The sequence below is a fragment of the Ruditapes philippinarum genome, unplaced genomic scaffold (genome assembly GCF_026571515.1).
Source record: "Ruditapes philippinarum isolate M1 unplaced genomic scaffold, ASM2657151v2 ctg402_1_1_1_1, whole genome shotgun sequence".
Lineage (NCBI taxonomy): Eukaryota > Metazoa > Mollusca > Bivalvia > Venerida > Veneridae > Ruditapes > Ruditapes philippinarum.
In genome coordinates, this window is record NW_026858860.1 from 81888 (window position 1) to 96917 (window position 15030).

Sequence of the window (15030 nt, forward strand, 5' to 3'; positions counted from 1 at the left end):
ATGGTGGTTTCCTAACTTGACCCGCGTGGGTCAGGTTAGAGCGTTAGCATTTCACAATAGTTGTCAAAGTGAACTCTGGAAACGTTAAAGAACATGTCAAATGAATGACTTAGGCTTGTTTCAATTATACAATATCCACAATATCTGTTATTGTAACTTCAAGGGTTTGTTCAAGTCACCTGCCTTGTTTAAAAACTATTTGGTGATTCTATTGGCGTCTAAATTTTGTTCAACATATATAGATATATTTATGCTTCAAACCCAAAATATATAGAATTTAAACAGCAATTCATGCTGAAACTTCATGAAAAGTCATTTTAGCGTGATTTGAGTACATAAGATCATTTTAGTCATTATTTTGCCTGAATATCCCTTTAATAGAACTGTCTTGTCACATTTTTAGGTTCTTCCATTAATGAATCATTTCAATAAACAAATGTCAATAAATGAAAATTTAAGCAAAATTAAATCATCTGACCTTGACAGTCAAGGTCATATCTAAATTATTCAAGACCTCCTTTGTTCTCAAGTATAGATAAATAACAAAATAATGACAACTTAACCTAAACAAGATATGTTTGTAAAACATGTATGCCCCCTATCTGCAGCCAATTAGTCATGTGATAAGGTTATTATGCATGACTTCTGACCCAGTGATCAAACAATTAATAAGGGTTATCAAGTATCTACTGGTCATGACCTTAACCTTTGACCCCTTGACCCAAAACTCAATAGGGGTCATCTGCTGGTCACGACCAATCATCATACAAAGTTTGAAGTTCCTAGGCCTAAGCGTTTTTAGTTAATTGATCGGATACCGTTTTTACCTACAAGGTCAATGTGACCTTGACCTTTGACCCCTTGACCCAAAATCAATAGGTCATCTGCTGGTCATGAACAATCACCATACCAAGTTTGAAGTTCCTAGGCCTAAGGGTTCTTTAGTTATTGATCGGAAACCGTTTTAACATACAAGGTCAATGTGACCTTGACCTTTGACCCCAAAATCAATAGGGGTCATCTGCTGGTCATGACCAATCACCATGCCAAGTTTGAAGTTCCTAGGCCTTAAGGTTCTTTAGTTATTGATCAGAAACCGTTTTTACTTACAATGTCAATGTGACCTTGACTTTTGACCCCTTGATCCCAAAATCAATAGGGGTAATCTGCTGGTCATGACAAATCACCATACCAAGTTTGAAGTTCCTAGGCCTAAGCGTTCTTAAGTTTTTGATATGAAACCGTTTTTACTTACAAGGTCAATGTGACCTTGACCTTTGACCCCTTGACCCAAAACTCAAAAGGGGTCATCTGCTGGTCATGACCAATCATCATACAAAGTTTGAAGTTCCTAGGCCTAAGTGTGTTTAGTTAATTGATCGGAAACCATTTTTACCTACAAGGTCAATGTGACCTTGACCTTTGACCCCTTGACCCCAAAATCAATAGGTCATCTGCTGGTCATGACCAATCACCATACCAAGTTTGAAGTTCCTAAGCCTAAGGGTTCTTAAGTTATTGATTGTAAAGCATTTTTATCTACAAGGTCAATGTGACCTTGCCCATTGACCCCTTACCCCAATATCAATAGGGGTCATCTGCTGGTCATGACCAATCACCATACCAAGTTTGAAGTCCCTTGGCCTAAGGGTTCTTTAGTTATTGATCGGAAACCGTTTTAACCTAAGAGGTCAATGTGACCTTGACCTTTGACCCCTTGACCCCAAAATCAATAGGGGTCATCTACTGATCATGACCAATCACCATATCAAGTTTGAAGTTCCTAGGCCTAAGGATTCTTTCGTTATTGATCGGAAACCGTTTTTACCTACAAGGTCAATGTGACCTTGACCTTTGACCCCTTAACCCCAAAATCAATAGGGGTCATCTGCTGGTCATAACCAATCACCATACCAAGTTTGAAGTTCCTAGGCCTAAGGGTTCTTTTGTTATTGGTCAGAAACCGTTTTTACCCAAGAGGTCAATGTGACCTTGACCTTTGACCCCTTGACCCCAAAATCAATAGGGGTCATCTACTGATCATGACCAATCACCATACCAAGTTTGAAGTTCCTAGGCCTTAAAGTTCTTTAGTTATTGATCAGAAACCGTTTTTGCTTACAAGGTCAATGTGACCTTGACCTTTGACCCCTTGACCCCAAAATCAATAGGTGTCATCTACTGATCATGACCAATCACCATACCAAGTTTGAAGTTCCTAGGCCTTAAGGTTCTTTAGTTATTGATCGGAAACCGTTTTTGCTTACAAGGTCAATGTGACCTTGACCTTTGACCCCTTGACCCCAAAATCAATAGGGGTCATCTACTGGTCATGACCAATCACCATACCAAGTTTGAAGTTCCTAGGCCTAAGGGTTCTTTAGTTATCACTCGGAAACCATTTGGTCTACGGACCGACGGACCGACAAGTGCAAAGCAATATACCCCCTTTTCTTCGAAATGGGGGCATAATTAAATAATTTGACCATGACCTTCAAGGTCATTTAAATGTCAATGTCAGATAAATGATTTAGAAGGTCTTGTTCAATGGTTATTTTGTCAAAGTATCAAGTATCAGCCAATCATTGCAATAATCTGTAAAAAAAATAAAAATGTAAAGGCTTTCCATGCGACTGAGGCAAGGTAAAATTAAGTTTACATATAAACCATATATATTTTTTTTACTTAAGATGTGAATATTGATTGTATATAATGTATAGCATGATTACATTTATTAATAACTATATGGTGTTTGATATTTTATGTATATATCATGTTAGGTACGTATTTTTTACGCTCTTTAATTAGCGCCCTACAGGAAAATGTAAAACTACAGGGGCGTTTATTAGAAACTATACAGCATATCAAAATTGTTGCATGCTGGGTTTAATTCAGTCTGTACTTGGATGGAACTGGAAAGTAAAACTTAGCATTACACTGGCAATGACTTCACCAGAATATAAAAACTGTAGAGATTAACAAAGAGAATACACAAACAAACCTCTTCAGCAATTCCGTTTCTTGACACCTCAACTTCTACTTTAGTGTTAATAGAACCTCTGTGGGGCCCTGTCACACATGTTATTTGAGTATCATTAACAACAGACACAACACAAACAGTACCATCAATCTCAACTTTGACATTCCCCGGAACAGTCCTGTAACATTCATGTCAGTGAATTATAAAATTAAGTGTAATTTTTCAACTTCATAGTATAATTAATTGTTTTTACAAGGATTTTAAGTAAAATCAGATATCAAAATGTACAAAATCTGAGCCATATTTTTGGAACCACATATATGGCTCGTTTATTTTTATTTTCCTATTTACAAAATACATTCATTCTACATTTTAAAGATTTTCATTACATACATTACAAAATAAAATACATATGTTGTTGTATCAATTAGTAGACACAGTTGGCGTCGTACTTGCGTCCACCTTTATTAAGCGACTTTTTTTATTAAGCGGCCGCATAAAATCCCTCCCGATGATTTTTACTATATAAGTTAATTCCATTAAACAAAATTTTATACTGCAGCCAGCGGGTAACTAAATGTCTGCCAAAATGTACAAAATTAAGTGTTAAAGTATCTATTAAACGGCCGTGACAAACAATCGACCCTACAGGCATTCTCACCTGTGTAATCAGCGAGTATGTTTGATGTGTACAAGCAAACAAAAAAATATTTTTCATGGTCATTGGTCTTAAAGTTTCTATTAAACGACCATCACAAATAATTGTCATTTAAAAATGAATTGAATAACAATTGCAATTGTTTCAAAATTGGAAAGAAAGAAACAGTTTTCTGATCGTAATATTAATTGTGACCTCCCTTCCAGAAAATCAAATCGAAAATGACATCGGAACGAGCAAAAAAATGACAGACAACTAATAAGACCGCATAAATTGAATGAGGAAATTTTGCATGGAATTGAATCTGAGTAAATAGCAAATGTAATCGTTTGTAGTCGAAATAAAATTGTGAAATGTAGTGGACTAAACATTACGGAACCGAGCCTTTCATTGCTGATGGTGTAGGTGCTCATCTGATGCTTTATAAAATACATGTTTTACCCCATTAAATATGACCCTTCGATGAAAAAAGAAAAGAAAAAAATCTTAGATCTCTAAAAATCTTATTGAATTTGAAATCAGGGTAGTGTGAAAACTACTTGCTGAAAAAATCAAGAAGTTTAAAACTCATTGCATGAAAAATTATCAGGAGCTCTGGCTGATAATTCGAAAGTATGTTCAGCAGGAAATGTGTACGAACATATTAACAATATAAGACTACATTGTATATGCTTTGTTTCATGGTCAAAATGACCTGTTGGTAGTATTATGAGTGTAGATCACATTTGTTCACAAATTTCTACTAAAAAAAACATCTAACACATATTGATGACTCTTTTTTTTTTAAAAGTCATAGGCCCTAAATGTAAATATGAAACTGTTAAACATACATAATATTGTACAGTTTTTGTTTTTATAAAAAAAAAGGTGTTATTATATCTATTTACTGCTATGGAGAGGAGTTCAATTGCCAAAAATGAAAATGTAAGGTGATAAAGGACAGCCTTGTCGGACACCTTGTCTGGTGCTGAATGAGTCCTGATAAGAGAGACAATTATAAAGAATAATGCTTGTTGGATTTTTCTAACATTTTTAAATTTGGTCAAAAGTTAAATACATTGAGTGTTTTTAAAATGACATTATGATTTACACTATCGAAGGGTTTATCAAAATCTTAATCAGCAAAAAATAATATCTCAGGTTTTTTATTTAGTTCTGGGTACTCAATTACATCAAATATCAATCTTATATTTTCACCAATGTATCTGCCCTTAATTAATTCAGTTTGGCTCTTGTCGATAAAGTTATTTAGTACACGTTTAATTCTATTAGCAATTACTTTACTTAGTATTTTATACTTAACGTTAAATAAACTTATTGGCTGTGAAGATTTTTTTAGTAAAAATCTTTTTTTTAATTTTGGTTTTGGGATGAAGGTAATTAAACTTTGTGCCTGCAACTTACTTAAGATTCAGTTTCAAATGAGTAGTTAAGAGACTTTATTAAACCAATTTTAATTTTGATGCAAAATATTTTTTTTACATTCAACATTTATACCATCTGATCCAGGACTTTTCTCATTTTTCATGGTTTTATTTGCTGTAACATTCTCTATCTCTAAAAACTCCTTCACATAATACTTGCTCGTTCTCATTTAGCTTAGGAATTGAGCCGTGTCATAACAAAACCAACATAATGCGTTTGCGACCAGCATGGATCCAGACCAGCCTGCACATCCACGCAGTCTGATCAGGATCAATGCTGTTCGCTTACAAACTCTATAACCGATAGAGAAACCGATACAGCATGGATCCTGATCAGACTGCGCGGATGCGCAGGCTGGTCTGGATCCATGCTGGTCGCAAACGCATTATGTTGGTTTTGTCATGACACGGCTCAATTTAATTTTCATCAAAAAAGTTATACTGTTGAGTATCTTTGTATCTTTTCATTGTACAGACTTTCATAATATAAATTTTTTGCTCATTCAGAATTTCATTTTGGTTTGACGTAACATTACCATTGACATTTAGATTATTAATAAGTTTTCTTTCAGCATTTCTAGTCTCTTAAGTTATATAGCAGTTAATGTTTAAATTGTCTAATTTAAATTCAATTATCATGATAATTCCACTGATATTTTCATTATGAAATTGTTCTTGTTCTAATTTTTTCAATTCTACATTTCTATTGAAATTTTTGTCAAATTTGCAATCTATCTCAGTTTCAATTATTATGATTTCTCTCGTAAGTTTTCCAACATGTTCTGTTTGAAAAAGTACAGTTTCATTCCTTATTTGACTTTTAATAACTTCTCATCTGACCAAAGGGTTTCTGTCTATATTTAGAGAACGTATTTCAGTTATGGCATGTTTAATTCTGTCTTTCGAATCTGTATCTAAAAGAAAACTGTTATTTAGATTAAAAATAACCAGACCTTCCACTTTAGGATCAAAATTTAAAGTATTTTATTGAACTACCATGTGACCAGATTTTCCATGAGAGAACGGAAACGTGAAGGTCAAGGTCATTATGGAAAAATTACTAGAAAAGGGTTGATCTTTAGAAATAATACTGTGAAAAAAATCAATAAATAAACGCGGAAAATTGTTAATTTGGGAATAAAATAATCAGGAGTGAAATTTTAATTTGACACTTTTTTGTTTCAAAAAGACACTGATCAATCAATAAAAGTAACGGATTCAATTGGATTTTGTAATTTACAAATTCAACGAAAAATTGGCCGAAATGGCCAAATTGTCGGCTCAATTAAGAACGATTAAACGGGCGCAAGAATTAGCGCGAGTCAAAGCTGGGAAAGCCAGTGAGACACCGGGAAATCCGGATGAAAGCTCAGTAAATATTAATTGTGAAACGCAATTAAATGATGAACAATGTGTTTCACCCGAAATTGTAAACAATGGGGGAAATCCCCAGTCGCTAGAACGAGATGCTGGAGAAATTCCAGAACGAGGCTCGGAGCACATGGCTGCATGCGCAGACAGCAATGGATTGTGGGGAAGGATTTCCTCAATGGAAGAATCTTTCCGGAAATGGGAAGAGGCGCAGATGGAAATCTTAGCTAATATAGTGCTGAACGTTGCGAAAATGCAACAAAATATGCAAAAGGAAAGAAATGGTCAACAGCCTGTTAACACTGAATGCAACACCCCTGCTACAATGACAAATCACGACGGATTAGACGAATTATTAAGTGAAACCGAAAGTACGGTAAGGAGATGTGACAATGTTGACAATGATTTTTTGGCAGACTTGGTGAATGATTACGAGACCAAAACGCAGTTTGGACCTAACGTTAATGAGACATTAGGAAAACTTGTTTGCAACGCTATTGACAGTGCATTACCGGAAGAAGAAGACAAAAAATTACGAGAAAAATACCTTATCCCGGAAAACTGTCAAAGCTTGAGAGTACCCAAAGTCAACAGGGAATTATGGACTGCGTTTAAATTGAAACGAGCATCTGACTTGGCATTGCAATCAACACAGACCTATTTGATTTTAGCAATTGTACCAGTTATTAAATCTCTTGAACTGCTCATGGAAAAAGGGGACATCAAGCAAGTAAAAGAGTTCACCAAAGATACTTTCAGATTATTGGCTCAAGGCATTAATGTGGCTAATCGGAAGCGTAGGGCTCTTATAAGACCAGCAATACCAACAAAGTATCTTAAGGTGTGTGAAGGGGAAGAAAAAACTACAGAATTTCTCTTTGGTAATAACTTAATTAGACTTAAAGGTTGAAAATTGTGAGAAGGAAGAAAAGTGTGCACAGAAATTAGGCGGCCACCAGAACAATGTCAAAAGAAGTAAATCTAAGCCTTTTTTAGGCCAACGATTCCAGAAAGGGAATCAATTTCAACCGCAGCAACAGTCGAATCAAGGCAATTACAACCCATCATGGGGGAGAAATGCCCATCGAGGAAAATTCCAGGCCCAAAGAGGGGCATATTATAGGAAGAAATAACTGTAGGTAAAAAATTTTTAGTTATGAATACTCCCGAGAATTTTTATGGAGGAAAAATTTCAAAATTTGCAGAAAAATTGGACAAAATTGTCTACTGATCCCTGGATATTAAACACGGTTTCTGGTTTTAGAATAGATTTAGATTCTAAGCCAACCCAGTTTTTTTGTACCAAAAGCAATTAAATTGAGTAACATTGAGAAAAATCTTGTGGATGTTGAAATTCAAAAATTTTTAGATAAGAAAATTATTGAAGAGGTTAGTTCGGATGAATGTGGTCAGTACTATTGTAACATTATTTATGAGACCTAAAAAAGATGGTAGTGTGCGAATTATTTTGAACTTAAAAGCTTTCAATGATCATGTTACAAAGTGCCATTTTAAAATGGAAACTCTAAAATCAGCAATAGCTAATATTCAACCCAGGAATTATTTTGCGTCTATTGACATTAAGGATGCATATTTTAGTGTTCCAATTCATGTTGAACATAGAAAATACCTTAGATTTACTTGGCAGAGCAAACATTATCATTTTATAACTTTGCCACAAGGACTAGTGTGTAGCCCTCGTGTATTCACCACATTGCTAAAACCAGTTTATGCATTTCTTAGAAAGAAAGGGTATTCCAACATACCTTATATTGATGATAGTTTGTTAAAAGCTAAAACATACCTTTCCTGTGAACAGAATGTTTTAGAAACTATCAATATTATAGATAACTTGGGCTTTCCAATACACCCTGAAAAATCTGTGTTTAAACCATCTCCAATAATTGTGTTTCATTTTGAATTCAGAAAATATGACAATAAAAATGACACCAGAACGAATTTTAAATTTAATTGAGTTATGTCAAAAAGTACTTACTTACATTACTATTCGTGAATTTTCTAAAGTTATTGGGAAGATGGTGGCTAGTGAACCAGGGGTAGATTATGCTCCATTATTTTATAAAGATTTAGAACATGAAAAAGATGAGAAACTTGTGTTTTCAAGGGTAAATTTGACCAAATGATAACATTAACAGATGAAAGCAAAGACATTTTATACAAATGGATACAATTTCTACCATTAGCGCAAAAACCTATCATAAGAAATGCCCCTGGTGTCATTTTGTAAAGTTATTCAAGCAAAACAGGCTGGGGTGGAGTTGATAAAACAAACAATACAAATACTCGGGGATTATGGGATGAATTTGAAAAAGAGGAACATACAGTGGAACCTGTCTAATCCGAACTTGTCCGGACCAGAAGAAAAGTTTGGTTTAGAAAGGTTTCCGGATTAGAAAGGTTTCCGAATTAGAAGGTTTTTTACATGTTTAAGGAAAGAAAACAGGAATGCATTTGAAATTGCAATTAAGATATTTTATTTTCGCAGTCTCTTATCGTTCATTATACAAAAATCAAGAAATAAAAATAAATAAATTAGCAGAAATATTATGTCCTCAAGGGTAAGTTAGCCTACGATGTTAAACAGGAGGCCGAGACATGATAAGATATTCGTACCAACATTTGTCAATTGTTGTTTACTCTGATCCGATTCAGCGACTATCCGAATTCACTGACAGTTTCCATTAATTTTCATTACTTGATCACGTATCATTGAATCCAATACAAAGGATTTAAAGATATTTCTATTGCATTATATCAAAATATTTATAGAAGCTGACGAAAAACAATCAATTAAGCAATTATAGAAGATATCTAGGCAAGCTAAGTGTAATTTTCACACCTTCGCAGATCAAACGTTTCACCCATTAATCAAGCGAAATAACACTTATCAGTTTGGTGTATGTTTACACCTGCAAGATGTGCCATTATTTGCTATTTTGAATGAAAGTGTGACATTTTGCAAAATCTGTTCGGATCCGATAGGTAAATTTTAGAGTAAAATCAGAACAAAATTTGAAAAAATCGTCCGGAATTCGGAGTAGACATTTCCGGATCCGAAAGGTTTTTCACTATTGAAAATAGAACGAATAAAATCGGGACCGGACACTTCGTTCGGATAAGAAAGGATTCCCGATTAGAAGGGTTCGGATTAGCAAGGCTCCACTGTATTAATTTTTTAGAACTTAAAGCAGCAATGCTTACTATACAATCTTTGGCTGCGGATGTTAAGAATGAACATCTGAGGATATATATGGATAATACAGTTGCAATTGCTTAGATAAACAAATTTGTGGGAAAATCCTTAAATTTGCATAAAGTAGCTAAAGAAATTTGGTGGTGGAGCAAACAAAAGAATATCTGGTTAAGTGCCACTCATATTCCAGGGAAAGATAACTATGAAGCAGATAGATTATCTAGACAAGTTAATGAAGATATAGAATGGCAGTTAAAATCGACATATTTCAAAATGTTAGAACAGAAAGTGGGAACATTTGACATAGACTTATTTGCTTCGCGTTTGAATCACCAAATATCAAAATATGTATCTGATCAACCTGATGCTAAAGCATTCGCTGTTGATGCATTTACATTGTCATGGAATGAAAAAATTTATTTGTTTCCTCCTTTCAGTTTGATCAGCCACTGTCTTCAGAAAATAATCCTCGACAGAGTGGATTCAGCAGTATTGATTGCTCCATTATGGCCAACGCAGGTGTGGTTCAGTCAATCATTACAACAGATTTGTGCTCAGTCGTACATTCTACCAAAACAACAAACGTTAATTCTGCCAAAAATCCACACAAGAAACATCCTGTTCAGAAGATGCGACTGGGAGCCTTTGTCTTATCAGGGAACAGCTCCAAAACAGAGGCCTATCAGAAAAAACTATCGAAATTATTTTACAATCATGGAAAACATCAACAACAAAGCAGTATTGGTCTTATTTTAGAAAATGGTTGTTTTTTTCAAGTTCAAAACAGATTGATTCACATCTACAGTGACAGTTTAAGAATTTTTAACTGAATTATATGAAAGTGGATTAAGCTATAGTGCTATCAATACAGTGAAATCCGCTATTTCATCTACATGCAAATTGATAAATGATAAAGATATTGGTAATGACATTCTGGTTAAAAAGTTTATGAGAGGGTTATTTTCAATCAGACCAACTTTGCCTAAATATGACAATATTTGGGATGTCAATAAAGTGTTGCAATATATTTCTAGTCTTCCTAACAATAATGAACTGAGTTTATTACAACTGTCTCAAAAATTGTCAACTTTGTTTATGTTGTTAACCGGACAAAGATGTCAAACAATTCATTTAGTAAAATTGCCTGATATACAGATTGGTAAAGAACAAGTAGTTTGTCACGTATCAGAATTGGTGAAACAGTCTAAACCTGGGCTACATGTGAAACCAATGCAAATTCGTAGATATTTCAATGATCCAAAATTATTATTAGTGAATACATTGGAAACTTACATTATAATTACATCTAAACTTAGAGGGACTGAACTCAAACCATTTATTTCAACTGTAAAACCTGTTAAGGCAGTGACTAAAACTACAGTTGCTAGATGGATAAAGCAATTAATGCAACAGTCTGGCATTGATGTGAACAAATTTGGTGTTCATAGTTGTCGTGCAGCTACAGATAGAGGTGTTCAAATAGACTCTATAATGAAGCCAGCTGGATGGAGTTCAGCAAAAACATTTGCTCTATACTATAACAAAACTGTTGAACAATCTTTTTCAGAGGTAATTTTAGATGGTATAAACAATTGAAACTAGAACTATCACTAAATGTGATTAATACCCCCACAAAACTGCTTCGGAAATGAGGATGTTACTTCTAAGTAACAGAATACCTTGTGAAAGAATTGAAATATAGAGGTATGGTTGTGGGCAATTAAAGATAGTTGTTGTTCTTGTATGTTGGATTTCCTTTCAATGTGGTTGGCCATTGATGAATATTTATTGAATTACTCTGTAATAAATCCAGAAAGACAAGGAAAAGGAACAAAGGGCAATAACTCTATAAATACTGAAGATGTTGTTATAGTTCTTGTGCCCTGCACTTCCTCTTATTGTGCTTGACCATTGTATGAAGTTGTTTGAATTCCAACCAGTACGTTTTAAGTTATGCTCCAGACAAGGAAAAGTATCAAAGGGCAGTAACTCTGAAATTTGTCAAAATGGAGTTATGGTTCTTGTGCACTGCACTTCCCCTTATTGTGCTTGACCATTGTATGAAGTTGTTTTGAATTCCAACCAGTAGTTTTCATGTCATGCTCTTGACAAGGAAAAGTAACAAAGGGCAGTAACTCTGTAATAAGTCAAGATGGAGTTATGGTTCTTCTGCACTGCACTTCCTCTCAATGTGCTTGACCATTGTATTTAGCTATACTGAATTCCAACAATTAGTCTTCAAGTTTTGGTCCGGACAAAAGAAAGCAATGGATAAGTACAAAGGGAAAAAACTCTGTAATTACTTTAGATAGAGTTATGGTTCTTGTGCACTGCACTTCCCCTTATTGTGTTTGACAATTGTATGAAGTTGTTTTTAATTCCAATCAGTAGTTTTCAAGTTATGCCCCGGACAAGGAAAAGTAACAAAGGGCAATAACTCTGTAATTAGTCAAGATGGAGTTATGGTTCTTGTGCTATGCACTTCCTCTCAATGTGCTTGACCATTGTATGAAGTTATAATGAATTCCAACAATTAGTCTTCAAGTTATGTTTCGGACAAAAAAAGCAATGGAAAAGTAACAAAGGGCAATAACTCTGTAATTACTTTAGATAGAGTTATGGTTCCTGTGCACTGCACTTCCCCTTATTGTGTTTGACAATTGTATGAAGTTGTTTTTAATTCCAACCAGTAGTTTTCAAGTTATGCTCCGGACAAGGAATAGTAACAAAGGGCAATAACTCTGTAATTAGTCAAGATAGAGTTATGGTTCTTCTGCACTGCACTTCCTCTCAATGTGCTTGACCATTGTATTTAGCTATATTGAATTCCAACCATTAGTCTTCAAGTTATGCTCCGGACAAGGAAAATGCAACAGGCGTCTGGACTGACCGACGGAACGACCGACCGACCAACCAACCGACCACCGGGTGACTCCTATATACCCCCCAAACTTCGTTTTTGGGGGTATACAAATGGTGGTTACATTATGACCTGTGTAAATTTTATTATTGTAACAAAATAGATGATAAACTACTATTGCTTAGCTCTGAAATCTCATGGAAAATCTGGTCACATGGTAGTTCAATAAAATTGTTAAATTAATCGAGACTTGTTGAAGATTGATTAAGATTTTATTGAACTACCAGTGACTTAGATTTTACATGCCCACCAATAAATATATATGGAATACACATTTTGGTTGCCCAACTTGAAGCAATTTAATTTATTATTTATACAGTAGCTCTGAAGGATGACCTTGACCTTCATGTTTCCGTTCTCTCATGTAAAATCACTGGTAGTTCAATAAAATCTTAATCAATCTTCAACAAGTCTCGATTAATTTACCAATTAAATGCTATTGAGTGATCAGATTTGAAGCTAGGTTTTATGCCAGCTTTTACAACAATATTTACTAAATCATTTTGAAAATAATCTAATCTACAAACTAGATTTAAACATAGTTTGACGCCAAGTAAATACTTAAGTTATTAATACTGACCTTAACCTTTGACCTTCTGACCCCAAAATCAATCGGGGTCTTCTATCTTATATGGACAATCATCCTAAGAAGTTTGAATATCATGGGCCAATTGGAACTTTAATTATGCTCTAGAAACTGTTTCCAGTATTAAGGTAAAAGTGACTTTGACCTTTGACCGTGTGACCCCAAAATCAATAGGGGTCTTCTACCCAATATGGACAATCACCCTATGAAGTTTGAATATAGTTGGCCAAATGGAACTTATGTTATGCTCCGGAAACTGTTTTTGGTTTTAAGGTAATTGTGACCTTGACCTTTGATCTAGTGATCCTAAAATCAATAGGGGTCTTTTGCCCAATATGGACAATCATCCTATGAAGTTTGAATATTGTAGGCAGGGCTGCCAACAGCAAATTGCAAAATCAGCAGAAAATACGCCGGGGGTCAAGGGGGCTGCGCAAGCCCCCATTAGCGGGTCCAGGGCAGAGCCCTGGTGGTGGACCAGGGGGCGAAGCCCCCAGAAGCTCCTGGATTCTGATGATTTGGTATGTCCTAAAATCAATTTCCTTGACTCTAAATTTGACAAATATCCGACATTTTGACGCATTTTGACAACAGACAAGAGCGACAATGTAAACTGTAATTTGATTGGTTATTCTAAAATAGAATGCCGGAAAAGACTCGATATGACCAATGAGAAAAGCGCTTACAGACGTACCATAGGTGGCTAGCGTAATGATAAAAACCGAAGCGTGCCGGTTTTTGGGTACTGTATAAAAAATGACGAATGAATTTATTGTCTTTGTCGAATTTACATCGATCTCAAAAATGACCCAAGAGCTCACGAAATCCGCGGATTTCTGCGGATCCGTGGAAAATCGGCAGCCCTGTGTAGGCCAAATGGAACTATGCTCCAGAAAATGTTTTCAGTTTTAAGGATAAAGTGACCTTGACCCTTGACGTTTTGACCCCAAAATCAATAGGGGTCTTCTACCCAATATGGACACTCATCCTATGAAGTTTGAACATTGTGGGCAAAATAGAACTTAAGTTATGCTCCGGAAACTGTTTTCAGTATCAAGGTAATAGTGACCTTGACCTTTGACCTTGTGACGCCAAAATCAATAGGGGTCTTCTACCCAATATAGACAATCAACCTATGAAGTTTGAACATTGTGGGTCAAATGGAACTTAAGTTATGCTCCAGAAACTGTTTTCAGTATCAAGGTAATAGTGACCTTGACCTTTGACCTTGTGACCCCAAAATCAATAGGGGTCTACTACCCAATATGGACAATCATCCTATGAAGTTTGAACATTGTGGGTCGAATGGAACTTAAGTTATGCTCCGGAAAATGTTTTCAGTTTTAAGGTAATAGTGACCTTGACCTTTGACCTTATGACCCCAAAATCAATAGGGGTCTTCTACCCAATATGGACAATCATCCTATGAAGTTTGAACATTGTGGGCCAAATGGAACTTAAATTATGCTCCGGAAACCAAATTGCTAACGGATGTACGGACGGACAGACAGACGGACGCCAGGGGGTATAATATAATATGCCCTTTCGGGCATATAAAAATGAATTAAGGGTAATTACTCCAAAATCAAGCAAGGCAGAGTTATGGTTCTTTTGCATTGCACTTCTATCTAATGAGATCTATCTACCTACAAAGTTTCTTGTTGATACCTCTTAAGAATTCAGAGTTACGTCCAGGACAAAGTTCAAAAGGAAAAATTAACAAAGGGCAATAACTTAATACTTAGCCAAGGTCGAGTTATGGTTCTTTTGCACTGCACTTCTACCCAATGAGATCTATCTACCTACAAAGTTTCATGTTGATAACTTTTATAGTTTCAGAGTTATGTGCCAAACAATGTTCAAAAAGTAAAAATGAA

The 15030-nt window shown here is 35.1% G+C and overlaps 1 protein-coding gene across 2 annotated transcripts in view; it reads right to left on the reverse strand.

Moving 5' to 3' along the window:
• LOC132754507 (fibrocystin-L-like) overlaps positions 1 to 15030 on the reverse strand; it is a 193667-nt gene that overhangs the window by 80491 nt on the left and 98146 nt on the right. For both annotated transcript variants that reach the window (XM_060745147.1, XM_060745148.1), the window contains one exon: positions 3002 to 3158. In XM_060745147.1, coding sequence (XP_060601130.1) covers positions 3002 to 3158 — 157 coding nt within the window. The remainder of the gene's footprint in view (positions 1 to 3001; positions 3159 to 15030) is intronic.